The sequence below is a fragment of the Pyrus communis genome, chromosome 15 (assembly GCF_963583255.1).
Source record: "Pyrus communis chromosome 15, drPyrComm1.1, whole genome shotgun sequence".
In the NCBI taxonomy this organism is placed as follows: domain Eukaryota; kingdom Viridiplantae; phylum Streptophyta; class Magnoliopsida; order Rosales; family Rosaceae; genus Pyrus; species Pyrus communis.
The window spans coordinates 8,404,101-8,421,369 of NC_084817.1; the positions used below are offsets into that span (position 1 = coordinate 8,404,101).

The 17,269-nt window shown below is 37.5% G+C and overlaps 1 protein-coding gene across 1 annotated transcript in view; it reads left to right on the forward strand.

The window, feature by feature from the left end:
- Positions 1-325: 325 nt before the first annotated feature.
- LOC137717005 (BURP domain protein RD22-like) overlaps positions 326-17,269 on the forward strand; it is a 19,110-nt gene continuing 2,166 nt past the window's right edge. The window contains exons 1-4 of the mRNA XM_068456328.1: positions 326-364; positions 815-923; positions 1,648-1,821; positions 1,884-2,269. Coding sequence (XP_068312429.1) covers positions 326-364; positions 815-923; positions 1,648-1,821; positions 1,884-2,269 — 708 coding nt within the window. The remainder of the gene's footprint in view (positions 365-814; positions 924-1,647; positions 1,822-1,883; positions 2,270-17,269) is intronic.

The following is a 17,269-nucleotide window of genomic DNA, read 5'->3' on the forward strand; positions in this document are numbered from 1 at the left end:
ATCCCACCGATCTTATAATACCAAACTCATATTGTTTCTTGTTCACTCTCATGCACTTGCATTGTCTTGAGCCCCTGCATGGCCTACACGTGTCCCAATCGACATCAACGATATAAAGTGAGCGAGCCTAGGGCAGTTGAAGCAAAATAAGGTAGTCGACGAGACTGGTGGAGTGTTAGTGTTACTTATGGACCCATCAACTTTCAGTAAATGGTACATTTTCCTCTATAAATGTTAAATCTAAAGGCTCTCATTACAACATTCGCTAGCTCTTAGCTTCTTTCTTCTTCATCCATTAGCTTTCTGTTCCAATATTTCAGTCACAATGGGGTTTTCTCTCCCTCACATCCTTGCTTTTCTCACAGTAAGTTTCTAATATCGATATATTATGCAATAATGTTACTCTTACTATATTTTTGTATCACAATTGTATACCACCTTAAGTGACATCTGATATGGATAACCACATCATCTAAATTAATTTGCATTTAATTTCAAAATGTTAATCAATAATTAATAAAAAGATTGTTAATTAAATGATGATTGTGGTATATGAGGAGTCTTCTTCTGCTACCTAAGATTATTTAAGTGTTTTAATTAATAAAAAGATTGAGATTAAATGATGTAGCTTATCCAACTCATCTGCCACCTAAGATGGTAAAGAAATGTGGTATAAAATTGTGGTAAGAATAGCATTACTATATTATGTGTTTTCTTAATTATGCATCCATGTTAATTTGATGTTTTAGTTAAATAATGTTTGCTAATTCATTGTCTGATTTAATACTGATGAGAGTTCAAATGCCGTTTGCAGCTCACACTGGTGGCAAGCCATGCTGCTTTACCACCTCAACTTTACTGGAACTCTGTCTTGCCAAACTCAAAAATGCCAAGAGCTATCAGTGAACTTCTCCAGCCTACAGGTTAGTATTTAAAGTCTCAAAGAAGCTCAAATATTATGTATTCCTAAACAATAATTCTATTTAGACATACAAACTAATAATATTACCGAAACACTTTCTAATACAAGTGAGCCTAACCATCGTGTGTCTATATATATATATATAATATATATGTAAGATCTACATGCATGTATTAGATATTATATATATGTCAACAAATGTGTCTATACCTTCTAAAAGTGATATATTAATCCACTGAAAAAGCAATAATTTTGTATTATAAAAGATGAAGGGATGGAATACCTTAAATGTTATCATTGCTCAAATTTGGATTGTATGTATGTACTTATTTTCTTACATACATGTCAATAAAAGCCACAATAAGAACAGTCAATCTCAAAACAACCGGTCTGCTTTTTAGAAACTTTTATATAGCGTGGGTAACTGAAATATTTAAAATGGAGGATATGTAGTTGATGTTGATACCATCAATGATTTGAATTTACAATTGAATGTGTTGATATAAGTTTGACTACATTTTTAGGTATTCTTATGTTGTCGATAGAAAAAATTGTTTGACTTTACAAAATGGTTGTGTGTCGATACACTTGACTACACTTTAGAGATACAATTTTAACGGTGAATTTTGGTATTTCCTATGTATGATCTGAAAATTTTCCCAAATTTTAGCATAATAATCTAACTCTTCTCAGTTGTTCACCATTTATGTTGCTAAAATTTGCAGCTTTCACAGAAGGTAAGAGCACCTCTGTTGTAGTAGGAAAGGGTGGTGTCAATGTTGATGTAGGCAAAGGAAAGCCCGGAGGCACCCATGTCGATGTTGGGAAGGGTACTGGAGTGCATGTGGACGCTGGAAAGGGAAAGCCTGGAGGCACCAATGTAAACGTCGGGAAGGGCGGTGTGCACGTGGAAGCTGGAAAAGGAAAGCCAGGCGCGGGCACTAACGTAAACACGTAGGAGGCAAAGGCGGTGTTGGGTTGAACGCCGGCAAGCCCGGTAAGAGAACCAATGTTGGTGCTGGCAAAGGAGGAGTGTCAGGTCACAAGGGCAAGTTCGTGTATGTTGGAGTAAAACCAGGACCAAACCCTTTTGACTACAGGTATGCAGCCACCGAAACCCAACTCCATCAGGACCCAAACGTCGCTATTTTTTTCTTGGAGAAAGATATGCAACCTGGAACTACAATGAACTTGCACTTCACTACAAATTCAAACACAGCAACTTTCGTGTCACGCAAAACCACCGAATCCATCCCATTTTCGTCCAACAAGCCGCCAGAAATCTTCAACCAATTTTCAGTGAAACCGGTGTCCGTGGAAGCGGATATAATCAAGGGAACAATTCAAGTAAAGAGGAATACCATTAGACCGTAGTACTAAGTGACTTATCCTCTTAATCTTAAGTGAGAGTAAAACATTCTAAAGCACATTAAAAACACCAAAACACATTAAAATTATATAATAATTAATTTACTAGTTTGAAAAATATAAAAAAAAATACACAAATGCTCATGATCATCATCTACGCTTTAATTATAAGTACATTGTCGTTTGAATTTTTAAAACCTTCATGAATAGTGTGTTTATAGGAGTTCAAAATAAACAAAAATTCATAGTAATAATTTAAAAAATGTTAAAAATGTGAAAGAATATACAATCACTCGTAATGATAAACTTTACAACTTTCATAAAAGGGTTTACTCTGAAATTTGACACCATAATCCGTAAACCTTAGATTTATATTTAACTGTCAATTGTCGTTTACGCTTTATTCTTCTCACCGGATTTCCTTTTTTAGATTTTCTTTTTTGAAAACATAATCTTTTAAGGGATGCAGGAAAATGAACCGTTCAAATCATTGACATCATGTTCCAATGTTTAAGGTTAACTAAAATATGAGTCGAAGTTGTATAGTTTCTATAGACTTTATAAACTTTGAGCAATATTTTCACTGACGGTAAGAATATGAACATTGTGGAGCCAAAAATGATCAAGAAAATTATGGAGGTGGCACGTGGACTTTTGGATAAAAGGGACAAAATTACTCTTGATGCACACTGGGATTCCCACCCGCATGCAACGGACAATAACGGCTTAATCAAGGAAGAGTCAAAGGTGTTCAAAATGGTATTTATTCAAATCCCTCTTATCACTCCTCATCAAATCCTTATTCAAAAGGTAATTCCCAATTTTCCTATTTAATTTAGGATTAATTGTCATGTTAATTGCAAGATATTATTTACATAATATCTTGCAATTATTCTCCAATTACACCATATATAGCCGGCCACTATTCTCTAAATAGGGTCGGCCACTACCCTATAAATAGTCCTATTCTCCCACTAAAAAGCTAAGTCATTTGCTACCCATAAACTCCACAACACATTCTTTTTAGAATTCTAACTTTGGCATCGGATATTCTTTGGCCAAAGCCCCCCCCCCATTCATCATGGGTGTGTGAGGCTTTTGGCCTTAATCTTAGGTATTATTATTTTGCAAGCATTTTCGTCAAAAGAGAAGACGGCGGAAATTTGCATCCACAAATTGGTGTTTTCATTTAGAGGTTGATTCACACGCTTGAAGAAGACTCTCACATTCAAAGTTTCTCATTTCTCATTCATATGTAAACTTTTCTTACGTTCTTATTCCTAGAATTTTTTAATTCTTTGAATAGGCGTAGGAGAAAAATACAATGGTGGGAAATTCAAAAACCACAACAAACGGAACTTTCTACATTCAAAGATCCAGATCAAATGATGGAGGACGAGATATATCCTAACTTAAGTCTTGCACCCGAAGTCCATTACACTTCCACTACTCAAGGAGACACATATCGTCCAAGCTCTTCCTACCCAAATAGCGAACAACACTTGTCTCGACAAGTCATAAAGTTGACAAGTGCCCTCGCGTAATAGACAACCTTGGTGAATCAGCTTTTGCAGTTTACCAAGATGCAGCGTGCTCAGATGAGATGCCCTGAAGTAAGAATATAGCAAACAACAAACCTCTCTAGCAGCGTCCTGGCAAGCAACCGCTCAATCAGTCACGAACCAACCATTATGGCAGTGTACATTCCCGACTAAGCCCCTAAGATAGCGTATACTCTCGGCTGCATGCTTACAACAACTGATCACTTATGCACTTCAAAAGAAGATCACATTTTTCTTAGGGACTTATCGCAGGAATTGCACCCTTCTAGGGACCAACCATGTTCTCCATTATGAGAGGGTAAACCAATTCCCTGACACCCGCATGGGTTTACTCTCTAATGCAAGAAGATAAACTATACACTCCGTATCAAGACGTGGATGAGTCGGGCTGCCCTAGTGTAACTGGGTGCACAATGGCTTATGTCAGTATTTCTAAAAGTAGCCACTATAGTCTTTTTCAAGGCTTTGCTAACTAAAGGATTTTTGATCTTTTGGCCTAATCCATGGGGAACCGGGCCTCAGAGACGAATGAGGCACATTATGTAGTACGTCCTATGAATGGCTGCCCTGGAACCTTGAAGCTGCTATCGAGTGCACTAAGGTAGCCTATGGTTTCCAGAAGACTGCCTACAGCTTGCCCTTCGAGCAGCAAGCTGCGCTAAACTTATACAACCGCACATTTTTGTGAAAATCTAAACAAGATAACGTGCATATACAAAGCTCTATCCACTGTCGACATGCTACAAAGTCGATAAGCTTCACCTCTGCCAAGCACATAATGATCATTTAGATCTACACTAATTTCAAATATGTTGTGATACTTGTTACGCAACCCACAGAATTGGGTACATAAGAGGCAAGTAGTTCTCTCGGACATTTTCTTACAAAATTCCATACAACCGCATACTTTTGATACAAAAGGTTAGCGAATTTCATGACCCAAAATCTTTAGTATGTTGTGTGCATGCTTGTGATATTTATTTTGCCAATGTGAATTATGGCTTGAGGTGATATTTATTTTGCCAATGTGTATGGCTAGAATTTTCGATATTTATTCTACCAATGTGCGTGGTAGGAAACCTGAGTATGAATGATTACTTCATGGAAGTATTTATTTCTGGGACTTGAATAAAATCTTAGATTGAGGTTATGATTTTATTCCCTATAAATGGAATGTTGGAATTTGCGTTAATCCCTTTTCGTTATTCAATGGTTGAAATCTTGAGGACGAGATTTATTATATTGGGGGTCGAATGTAACAACCTGAATATTTTTAAAATGATGTGGATATTCATTTTATTGTTTATGTGAAAAAAAAAAAATCAATTTATGGTTATGAAATTCAAATGGGGAAAAATGTAAAATCTTGCTTTCGGATTAAGAATTAATTATGTCGTATAATTTTTCATTAGGTGGGGAAGGACGAAAATGCCCTATTTGGTTAGCATAATTATACGAGGACGTATTTTATGCTCATATATTTTATCATAATTCTTGAAATATTGGAATAGAGAGCGACCCTACGAGCGCGTAGGTTCAAACGGATCTTAATTCCGAGTTAGAACGGAGAAGTTACGAGCCTCGGAAGTGGTGAGAACTTTAGACACGTGGAATTACTATTAGTAGTAAGTCTCTAAATTTTTTCAGAAAATTAGGAAGCTTCCGGGGGAGGAAACTGACCCAAAAAGGCCCAGAAACTCCAACCCAGTTCGCGACCCAATTGACCCTCGCAACATCCCATTTTCAGACGTCAATTCCGGCCAACTTCGATGGAGTTTTTCGACGCCACCACCACTATCTTGAAACTCTCACTCCTCTCTACAAAATCCAACCAAGAACCACCTTGATTAACCACCGTATGTGGCAGTGTGAAGCCATAAAGACCGATGAAAACCAATGGTGCTCCGGCTGCCCTTTTCATTTTTCCAGTGAATCGGCGAAGCGATGGCCGATGCCACCACTTGGGTTTTGTAGCCCATCATCTCAAGAGTAAATCTCGACCAGCTTTGATCTCGTTGTACCACTATGGGCGACGAATCGACACGGGAAAGCTTTAGGCACCCGCCGGCTTTATCAGCGGAATTGACCCTCTTCCGTCCACTTTTGGACTTCGTGGCAGGTATAAAACGTGTTCCTCTTGTTGAGCTATATCTCCTGTAAATTTTGGTAGAATTTGGAGTTAGACAAAAAGGTGGGTTTCAAATCGCCGGAAACCACCACACGCAGCGACACATGTGGCGGCGCGTGGGGGAGAATATGTTTCCATGGATTTTGGACAATAGGAAATCCTTCATGTCCTGAGCCCATATCCAAAGTCTGTTCATTGAAATTTGATACGATGATTTGAATATTCAAATTTTTTCGGATAATTGTACCGTCGTACGATTTTTCATAACTGATGACCATTCAACCGTTGGATTGTCACCAAACTTTGAGATATTATAGTAAATAATATTTGAGGACCTTAGGAACTTATGGATCGGGAATCTGACATACATATCTTCCCAAATTGGATTTTCAAGTTAGTGAATTAAAACGTCGATTGCCACTCAAATGTTGTGATTGGCGGAGATCCAACCATTGGATCGAAATGAAATTTTAGTATGTTGTTCTAGAAGCATAATGTGAACTATGAATGGCTTGATCCCTTAGTAGGGTACGTAGGCAGTCTAACGAGAAGGTTAGATGCAGTCATAATAAAATTACTAAAATTAATCTTTTAGTGAAATTTGCTAAGAAAATGAATTCGGGCCTATCTCAGTTATTAGCTTCTGAAGTAGAAATTTCGAGTCGTTACACCCTGGCCCATTCCAGCTGAATCCAAGCTGAGCCCCAACTCGTCTCTATGGCCCACGCTGCTGAACCCAGACCTTGGTCCACACCGAGTCACCGCCACACCAAGCCAACAACAGCCACCCACGGCAGCAGCCATGCCGTGGCTTCTCCAGCCATATTTTCACACATCCTTGACCCTTGTCGAGCCAAATTTCAAGCCCCAATGCTCCCAAAAATTAAGAAGGCAAGGAAAATTAATTTTTTTTTCTTACCTTGGTGTGATGTGAAAACGAAGAAAGGAACGAAAGACAGTCCTTTGCACAGGTAAGTGTAGAAGATTGCTAGGGGAGTGGGAACAAATATCCTCTAGCTTTCTCTCTCTTATAGGGTAGAATAAATTTCTCTGAAGTTGATTAATCATCTACTTAAGGTACACTTAAATAGACTTTGGAAGTGATTTATTTCCCTTTCCTAGAAAGATCTAATTTCCAACTAATGAGGGAAAACTACATCAAAATAGGAAACAATCTTATGTTTCCTAAAGCAAAGGAAGATCTTTATACCTGCTGTCCTTTCTTGCGAGCAACCCAACAGGTATGGGGGCATTTGTGGAGCCAAAAATAATCAAGAAAATTATGGAGGTGACACTTGGACTTTTGGGTTAAAAGAACAAAATTACCCTCGATGCACACTGGGATTCCCATGCGCATTCAACAGACAATAACGTCTCAATCAAAGAAGAGTCAAAGGTGATCAAAATGGAATTTATTCAAATCCCTCTCATCACTCCTCATCAAATCCTTATTCAAAAGGTAACTCCCAATTTTCCAATTTAATTTAGGATTAATTGCCATGTTACTTGCAAGATATTATTTCACATAATCTTGCAATTATTCTCCAATTGCACCATATATGGCCGGTCACTATTCTCCAAATAAGGTCGGCCACTCCCCTATAAATAGTCATATTCTCCCACTAAAAAGTTAAGTCATTTGCTACCCACAAACTCTAAAACACATTCTTTCATAATTCTAACTTTGGCATCGAAGATTCTTCATCCAAAGCCCCCCCCCCCCAAATTCATCATGGGCGCATAAGGATTTTGGCCTTAATCTTAGGTATTATTATTTTGCATTTTCGTCAAATGAGAAGACGATGGAAATTTGCATCCACAAACATGATATCAACAATCTAAATTGTTCATCTTTTTGTATCTGCTAAAAGATCATGTTTTCAAACAAGAAAATCTGAAAAACGAAATTTGGTGAGAAGAGATGGAGCTTAAATGTAAAAGGTAATCAATGGTTAAATTTAAATTTATGGTTTATAGGATTATAGTGGAGAATATCGGAGTTGATCTTGACAAAAGTTGTCGAATTTGTCATTACGAGTGTTTGTATATTCTACCTTACTTTTATGCGTATAATTTATATCTTATATCCCGCTCTCTTATGTTTTGAAGTAATATTTATGTGTCAATGTGATATGTAGATACTAATTTAGTAGTTTTTTTATTTGATTATTTATTGATTTAAAATATATTTTCTTAATGAGTAACGGGTCGGGTCATACTACCCGTAAATATTAACAGAACAAATTCAGGTCAAGTCATGTTACATGTTCATTTTAACGAGTGTTACACAACATGACCTGTTAAGAATCGGGTATGTTATGAAAACTACACAAATGCTAGGTCTATTGTGGAATTTTTCAAAAAAGCATGCTATAGTAAACTTGCTCTACTACATTCAGTAATAGATAATAATACATAGGCTTTAACTCTGGTGCTATCTGTCCATTGGTTGAGTATTTAATTGTGGTGCTACTATATGCATGATACACGTGTTAGGTAATTAAGAGACTTTGTATGTGCTTATAAAGAAGTGGAACCTCAACTTCTTTCATGATGTCATCAAAGTAGGTTAACTTAGACGCTCATGTGTGTGGCAATTTACTTTTCACATCTTATTCTTTTTTCTTTATTTGTATTTTTTAGGGTAAATTACATTTTACCCCCTCAAGTTTAAGGCTAATTGCAATCTCATACAACATCTTTAAAACATTTCAATCTCAGATATTTACTTATATTTCATTTCAATTTCATAAATTTGTTAAAAAATTTGTTAAATTAATCATCAAGTGATAATGAATTCCACATTATGATGACATGGCTATCAAACTTGTACCACATGGCCAAATAATTAATAAAAAATACTTAAATTATTAAAGATGATTTCAATTCATTTAATTGAAAAATTAAAAAAATTAAAAATAAAAAATAAAAAAAACCCACATCTTTCCCATCCTAGGGCAGCCAGATGTAACCACCCCTTTCTCTGTCATAACTGCACCTCTCTCTCATTTAGGTAGACAAACTCATTCAAATCTCTGCAATTTCTCAAAAATTAAATAGTTCAACTTCAATCCACATTTGTTCGTGAAAATCCCAGAGAAAATATTCAAGAGATTGGCCCAAATTTTAGAAAGTTGAAAACTTTTAAGAATCTGAAGAGAAAATTAGATGTAACAACATGTGCAATTCGCCGCCTGGTCATATTTAGAAGTTGCGACAATCGAGTTCTTGCACTAATAATTTCATCGAACTATGGCAATATGCAATCAAGAACAGCAAACGACGAGTTTCTGCAATCTGATGCATAAGGAATTGCAGCAAGTAGGTATTGGAGTAGGTTGGTGCATAAGAAATTGCAGGAGGCAATTCTGATTTCAGGCAGCAACGATAGGCAGGATGCGGCTTGGTGGCACAGATCTAGCTCGACTTGGTGTAGATGCTGGAAGTCCCAATTTGACGAGGCTCGATCTCATTCGAATCAACGACGTCAGCAAAACGTAGAACTCAAGTCGTTGAAATACGCCGTTGTAGGAAGTTAAGACGTTGTTAGTTTTGTTGAGGGCGTTTGGGTTAGGTGGAACATGAGCTTGGTGGGCTGATAAGGGTGGTTGAATGAAAGGGTCAGATGGTTGGAAAACCATACAGCAGCAGAGGGTAGCGAGATATCGTGTTTTGACGGGGAAGATGGGTTTTTGGGGTTTTTACTAGGTTTTTGTTTTTATTTAATTTCATTTTAGAATTATTAAATAATTAATTTTTATTTATAATTAATTGTTTTTAAAGATATGGCATAATTCAACGCACGTCATTAAAAATATAGAACCAGTTGTAAACCTAATTTACTGGATAATATAAAGGACAGAGAGAGGGTGCGGCAATAGTAGAGAGAAAGAGAGATATGTGTAATTGTGAGGTGTGTTTTATTTCATCCCATTGTGCCTTTATTTATAATAGTAGGGAAGGTTAATTTCTTACCTTAATAAGATTACAACTCTAATAGCATATTAACTACTAAAGGGAATATTCAAAGATATCCCTAGATACACTAGGATTTACACAATCATATTCCTAATCTAATAGAACTGCAACACTCTCCTTTAAGTGTGTAAATACTCAAGTAAATGGCGCATCAGGTCTTCAGCGATGAAGCAAATACAATTGGTTAAGTCGTCAGCACAATGAGCGAATGCAAATCTCAGATCAACGGAAGAATGCATAAAAGGTAAAACTCACAAAACCTCGCTACGGTAAAACCCAAGATGGGAGAAAAACTGATAGACTAAGGAGAAAAGTGAGAAGTTGCAAGTAGAAGAGCTCACAAGGGTATGACCAGCCCAGGATGGGTCCCTCATCAAAACCTACTTAGGTAGCAATAACCCAATGGGAAAAATGCTCCTAATCGTAGGGAAAAAGAGTACATTAAGATCAAGTGAGTATACTTTTAGATACTCCTCCTGAGTTTGACAGAACTTCCAAATGAGAACTACAAGCATTGCACAAGAATAGTTAGGCATACCAATTCCTCGAACAAGTTTCTGGAAGGTTGACTTCGGCAGTGGTGTCGTGTAGAGGTCAGCAAGGTTGTCTGGTATCGACTGGCATAACTTCAATCTCCTGATGTTTTGCTGATGTAGATGTAAACACAATATGTTTTGGTGTTGACTTCGTTGATGTATCATGTCTTAGTCAGGTTGATACATGCAGCATAGTATTCATGGATCGTCGTCGAGACTCAACGATGGATGAAAACAACAAGTACTTCGAATATACTCAACAAGATATCTCAACCATGTCTTATGTGGGGCTTAGTGAAGTAAGGTGAGTCTTGAAACAATTTGAAGGTTTTGGAACTAAGGTCATATCGTGGACCTCCAAGATATTGCGATATCCCCTAACGGTAAAGACATAACCATTTAAGGTTGTTCCCTGTGTAGGTTTGATAAGTAACCTGTGTCAGCATAACAAACAAGGTAAGCATCATTCCAAGGATCAGGGGGGTTGGATCCGCTCGGGATGCGTTAGGATTAGCCCAAATTCGTAGTACCTTTCAGGGTAGCGAAAAAACGTCTTTAATACCAATTCAGTGGTTGCATGTAGGCGCAGTGCTATATATTTGCCAATAGATCAACAGCGAAGGAGATGTCATATATATCGCAATGAGCTAAGTATAACGAAGCACAATGTTAAAATTAGATTTGGAATTTTCGGATTCCATAACCTCTTCAAGGGTCTCATTTGCATATAGCATATGGAATATCATAGGTATACTCAAAGGTAACACCTTCAGGGTGTAGTTCGAGTAGTAAACCAAGTAGCGTCAAAATAATGCTTCAACTTTAGGTCAAGGCATGAACGAGTTTTCCCAAGATTCTTCATCTCAAATTTCATCTTCAAATGCGAGACAGTTTTCTAAAGCTCTTCCAAAGTCTTAGTGAGATTCATGTCAACGACATAAACTATAACTCTAGCAATTCGAAATAAGACTTCATAGTTTAACACGCAAAGACATAATTCATATCCTTAATTGATCAAATAATCACTTGAACGAGTATACCACATCCGCTAGATTGCTTCAATCCATAAATGAACGCCTCAAACAAGTTGAGAGGGTGTTCCATGGTTTAGAACTATTTGAACCAGTCCATGTACTTTCTTCGAGGACCTCACATATAAATCTCTGTATATATATCCCCATGAATAAAACACTAACCACATTTCATAATGATGCAATCAATCACAGGGCGTTTGAGAGAAACCTTACGTTGTAAGGCGTGCATCACTATTTCATTCATCTCATTACACTTCATTTCCCACTTGTAACACAAAAGGGTTACCTTGGGTAGTGTGGGACGATAGATCCAAAACATACTTTGGTAAAGAATTTAACCTGAATTGTAATTTCGGTTGTCCAATCAGTTCTACGTTGTCACTAATTAACGAAACACGGTTCAATATCGTCGTTTTCATTTAAGTCGGTAGCTACCATATAAGTTAAAACATCATCGATGATAATCTCATTTCAATTCCACCATTAACTCATCCAAACTAGTATACTAGACCAAGAACTTCAAGTCTCTGGAGTAATTCGGATTAATCTCATGAGATGGAAATGATTTGAGACAGCGATCAAGTATGGAATCATTTTGTGTTGTGACCTTCCTCTTCTAGGGAAGTGAATCCAATGAACTGAGTGATCTATTGTGCTCCAAGCCAAGACAGATTGATTGGCTATCTGCCGGTGTACCGAACTGTCCAAAAAGTGCGGCACAAACCATCCAACAAGGGCGGCACACCCTCCAGAGATGTTCACTCGACGTCTGTTAAGTACGTCTATCCTTACAGGCATGTTTGCAACTGATATATGATCTCGTCACTTTAGCTAGATCAGCAGAATGTGTCTAAAACAACATTATGAAAGCTAGAATTCATTGCACTTGCTTATCACACTTGTGTGGTACGGGGATCGAGATGAGACATGCAACATCCACGCAAATTCGCACCGTTCTACAAGAACGTTGACGTTATTATCTCCTTCTAACGGTGGGAAGACTGTCTCATTGAAGTGACAATCTGCAAATGAGCGGTAATGAGATCGCATGCAAGAGGCTCTAAAAGAGTTAGTGTGAAGGAGAATCATAGTCGACAAAGATTCACATCTTTGCCACCCAACTTATTCGATGTTACAGTTGGTTACTGGGTACGAACTTGACACTTCGTATTTATGTGTTTTAGGTGTGTATTCCATGTGCCAAGTTGTGTACAAGATTGCATAGTCTTAGGCAGAAACCAAAAACTTGGTATGTTTACCAAGGTCCAGGCGATCATTTAAATTGCTCTTTATGATCACTACGTGAGGCTATTTGGGGTGAACATAGGAATTCGATCCAAAAGGCATGCAATACTTTATCGAAAATCATCGATATAAACGTTCCGGCATTATCCAGTCTTCCAAACTTTATGGGATAAGTAGGGTGGTGAACCTTTAAAATCATCCAAAAGGTTTAGCAGCAATGTATGTAGACAAACATGTGAACAGTTTGTCAATTCATTAACCAAAACCATAACTATTTATATGGTCTGCATTTTGGTTGGATTAGTCCACATATATTCCCTTGAATCCATTGTGAAAAGAGAGTCATTTCATATCTTTGCGAGAAATGATTTAGAATATCAATTTCCCCCCAATGAGCAGGTTTGGTAAAGTATGCTTGTAGGCACAAGATCCTTACTTCGGGTAAGGAGATACGTCGTAGCATCATTGTTCGAACTGAGTGTCCCAAATGGTCGTGCCAATGTAAGCAAACTGCTCAATCACTAGGCTTTAGGCCGGCCACATATGGTGTGTTCCCAGTTATGAGGCAGCACTGGCCCCAAAGCAAAGCTTCAGGCTCATTTTTGGAGGTGGTGCAAAGATATTCCACTCTATTTTCTTCAATGGTTTCATTCATGATCATTGTTCTCTTGAATATCCTTAAGACTCAACAACGTTCTTCCGAACAAGGAGAATATAAGGTCTCTTAAATGGTAAGTTAGTACCATTCATACAACAAGAAGTGTGCCAATAATCTTAATCAGGTTGGATAGACTTGAAGTCGTTGTTAGAGATGTGCTTTAGGTATAAAGTCAGTGTGCCTAGTATCACATTTATCCAGACAACTAACCTTCCCACATTCGTACCTAATCACATGTTTAATTGCATTTGGTCATATGTTTTAAGAAACATGATTCAATTAACTCATCTTCGAGGACAATATCAATAAGATTATCCATAAATAAAATAAACACCGATTGTGAATCCAAGAACATAAAGAAATGTTCATAAAGTAAATGGTTTACTAAGGGGATTCAGCCAACAAAGCCATCCATGTCAAAACTCTACTCTTCCAACGATGTTTGGTGGAGCAAAATTAGTCTCACATATTGACTATGAGAATGGTACTCCTCAACGACATTGGTAGGGGCACGAACAGATGCATAACCAATGATCTATTTCATCAAGACAGAAGTAGATTATGCAGGGTTAAGGTTTGGAAATATTATCCCTAATTCTTGAAGGTTTAGGTTTTAGGTGCCAAGGATCACGCTTCAGGCACGATGCCATATTTTGGCAAGCCTTGATTCTACCATATGTTGTAAAAACAAACTTGAAATTGGATTGTGAGAAAGACAAACCCAAAATTGGATTCGATAGGCTCTAACCAAAGCTAGAAGGGTTTGTTCGGTAGGCCTATGCCGAAACAAAGCAATACCGTTTAGTGCATCTCTAGCAAAGCATGCCCTTTGGTGCATCCCTGCTGAAGCAAGGCACCACCATTTGGTAAGCTTTGACTGAACTAGGTTGAGTCATTCGGTAGACTCCAATCAAATTAGGTTTATACCGTTCAGTAGACTTCAGCGGTAGCTAGGTTTATACCTTTTTCTTATGTTTATGGTAGTAATCAGATTCGAGAATTTGGTAAACTTCCGCTTTCTACGCTGTTGTTTGAGGAGTGAGTTAGAAACTTGGAAGGACGAGAAAAGTATTCTCCAGTCAAAATTTGATCGAATTTATAAACTTCAGAATCGTACTCATTCATAGACATAATCATGGTGTGCTTCAGGCAAAATCGTTCATGATTAGACAGTTCGTATGAGCGAGCCAAAGAGCCATGGAATCCTCATTCGGGAGGTACTTCTGTATGTAATGCTTCCAGCATAAGTCTTCAAATGAAGATCATAGAGGAGGCTTATTCAGCTCTTCCATGCCATTGTTGGCTTCAATGGTTTCTCAGCTTCTTGATAGTCAAGTGCAAATTCACGTCTTGTACCCACATAAAGTGGTTTCGGTCAAGAAATATCCAAACCAGTGAAATTGAACTTGTTACGGTTCGACAATCCATTAAATGAAGGGAATAAGATTGTGATTGCTCTTATGGAAATAAGATATCCATAAGCATCAAAGTTAGAACATTCGGGATCTAAGACATGGTTTGCATGAAAAACATCGAGTTTTCATGGGTGTATTATTTTATGAAAGCTTCAGGTTTCAAAGGCACTAAATTCAAAACTACATGTTCGATTTTAGTTATGAACTTCCGGTTCATAAAAATAGGTACCTGTAAGAACACATAATGCAATATACAACTAAATGTAGTGGATTTGGGTTACTTCAGGAACTCAAGTGTGAGTGCTTCAGGACTATGAAAGGGAGTCAACGGTTCAAAGAAAATAAATAAAATATAGAATCGTTAATGTACAAAAGTGGGCTTTAGGCCAGTAATTTTGGATGTCTTGTCAGATTAATAGACTGCTGATCACTTTAATTAATTCAATAGATCGAGATCGTTTGGGGTCGATCGTAAAAGTAAAAATAATACAAAATTTCAGGTCATATATGGGCTAGATGGCTGCAGGCCGTACAAAAGAAAAGCCTAAAAAATTTGTTAAGGTCGTGAAATTGGGCACCAAAAATATGGGTGCGGGCTGAAAAAAAAAAAGAGCCGAAAATGGCTTTAGGCCGAGAAACAAAGGCAACCCAGCACTGAAATTGCTGGCTGCTGCTTTAGGCAGGTTGCAAAGAGCAGCCCAATAGGGCATGCAAGCTGCAGGCTTGCAGCAAAGATGGGCCGAGAGGCAACAGGCCCAAAACAACTGAAGCCCAAGTTGGCTAGGCTTGGACAAAGCCCAAAAAAAAAGGTCTGGGTTTGCTTCGGGCACCCCAGCTTCGCTGGGCGCAAGCAATCGCCGGAAAAACTGAATGACGCCGCCACAATTGGTGGTGTTCTCAGACGAGGACGACTTGAGGTTCAACGAGGACCCTTAAATTCACAACGGAGACTAGCTCAACGTCGGAATCGAAGAAGATGGCGTCGGTTGTCCAAATCCCAATAAGATTCAGTCTGGAATCTCAGTCAAATTGATCGTCGAGGAGGAAAAGCTGTGAAACTAGATGACTGCGAGTCGTCGATTTTCACCAAAATTGGTGGAAGGGGGTCGGAGAGGCTCGGCTTCAGGTGAGCGCAGGTCCAACGAGGGAGACAACGTGCAAAATGGTGGCGTTTTTGCAATTCTATAATTTTCTGGGCAACAGCTCAAACAGCGCTCCTTGGCTTGAGCTTGGCGTGAGCGCGTGGCTCCAACGCAACTCCATGACCGGCGCCGCTGCAAGCCGCGGCTCAGCCGAGTTTTCCCTCCTTTTTTTTTTTTTTTCTTCTTTTCAGATTTTTAGTATTTAGGTTTTTAGAACCAAAAAATAAATAAATAAAAAATCATGCTTCTATTTTATTTACATTCTTTGACTCACAATGTTCACATATCATTATTGCGTATTGCATGAACAAATATATATATTGACAAAATATAAGAACACATATGCAATATATATAATTGAAAGGAAAATATAAATATAGGGGGTTTATGCATCATGAGGACTATTTTTATGTTTCACGGTCATTTCAATATCTTAATTTATTTTAAAGGAATCTGATTGGAAAAAAACAACTAAGCCTTTGAATTTGTAGAAGATCATTTTCGGAAAGCCGGAATTGAATCTCCTATGCGTTGTATCACATTCAACAAAGAAAAAATCAAATTGAATCAATAACATGTAGATCAATTCAATAAAATAATAAATTAATCATAAAGAGAATAATTAAAACATAATACTCTCCTGATTGAAGAATAAACTCACTTTAGCGCAACTTCAAGAGCCTGCTAATAACGTGTTGTAGGCCTAATTTACTGTATCATATAAAGGATAGGGAGAGAGGGGTGTGGCAATAGTAGAGAGAAAGAGAGAGATGTGTAATTGTGAGGTGTGTTCTATTCCACCCCATTGTACCTTTATTTATGATAGTATGGAAGGTTAATTCCTTACCCTAATAGAATTACAACTTTAATAGGATATTAACTACTAAAGGAAATATTCAAAGATATCCTTAGATACACTAGAATTTACACAATCATATTTCTAATCTAATAGGACTGCAACAGAACCCATAATTACCACATCATTACTTAATAGTCAAACTAACGGATATATGAAATTGAAATAAAATTTTAATTGAATTGTTTTCTTTTAGAATTCTAATTGGGGAGAGATATTTTGGGAATATTGAGAGCTTCACCATTTTGGTATGATCTCTTTATCTAGACTACCTATTAATAGAACTTACTTTGTCAACAAAAAAACTAATGAAATTACAATATAACCTTTAATAGATAAATGAAAAAATAAGGGCATTAAGGTAATTTCGAACAAACAACTTTTTGCTTTTTTTATTCTAAATCTCACAGCCATGTCACCATATC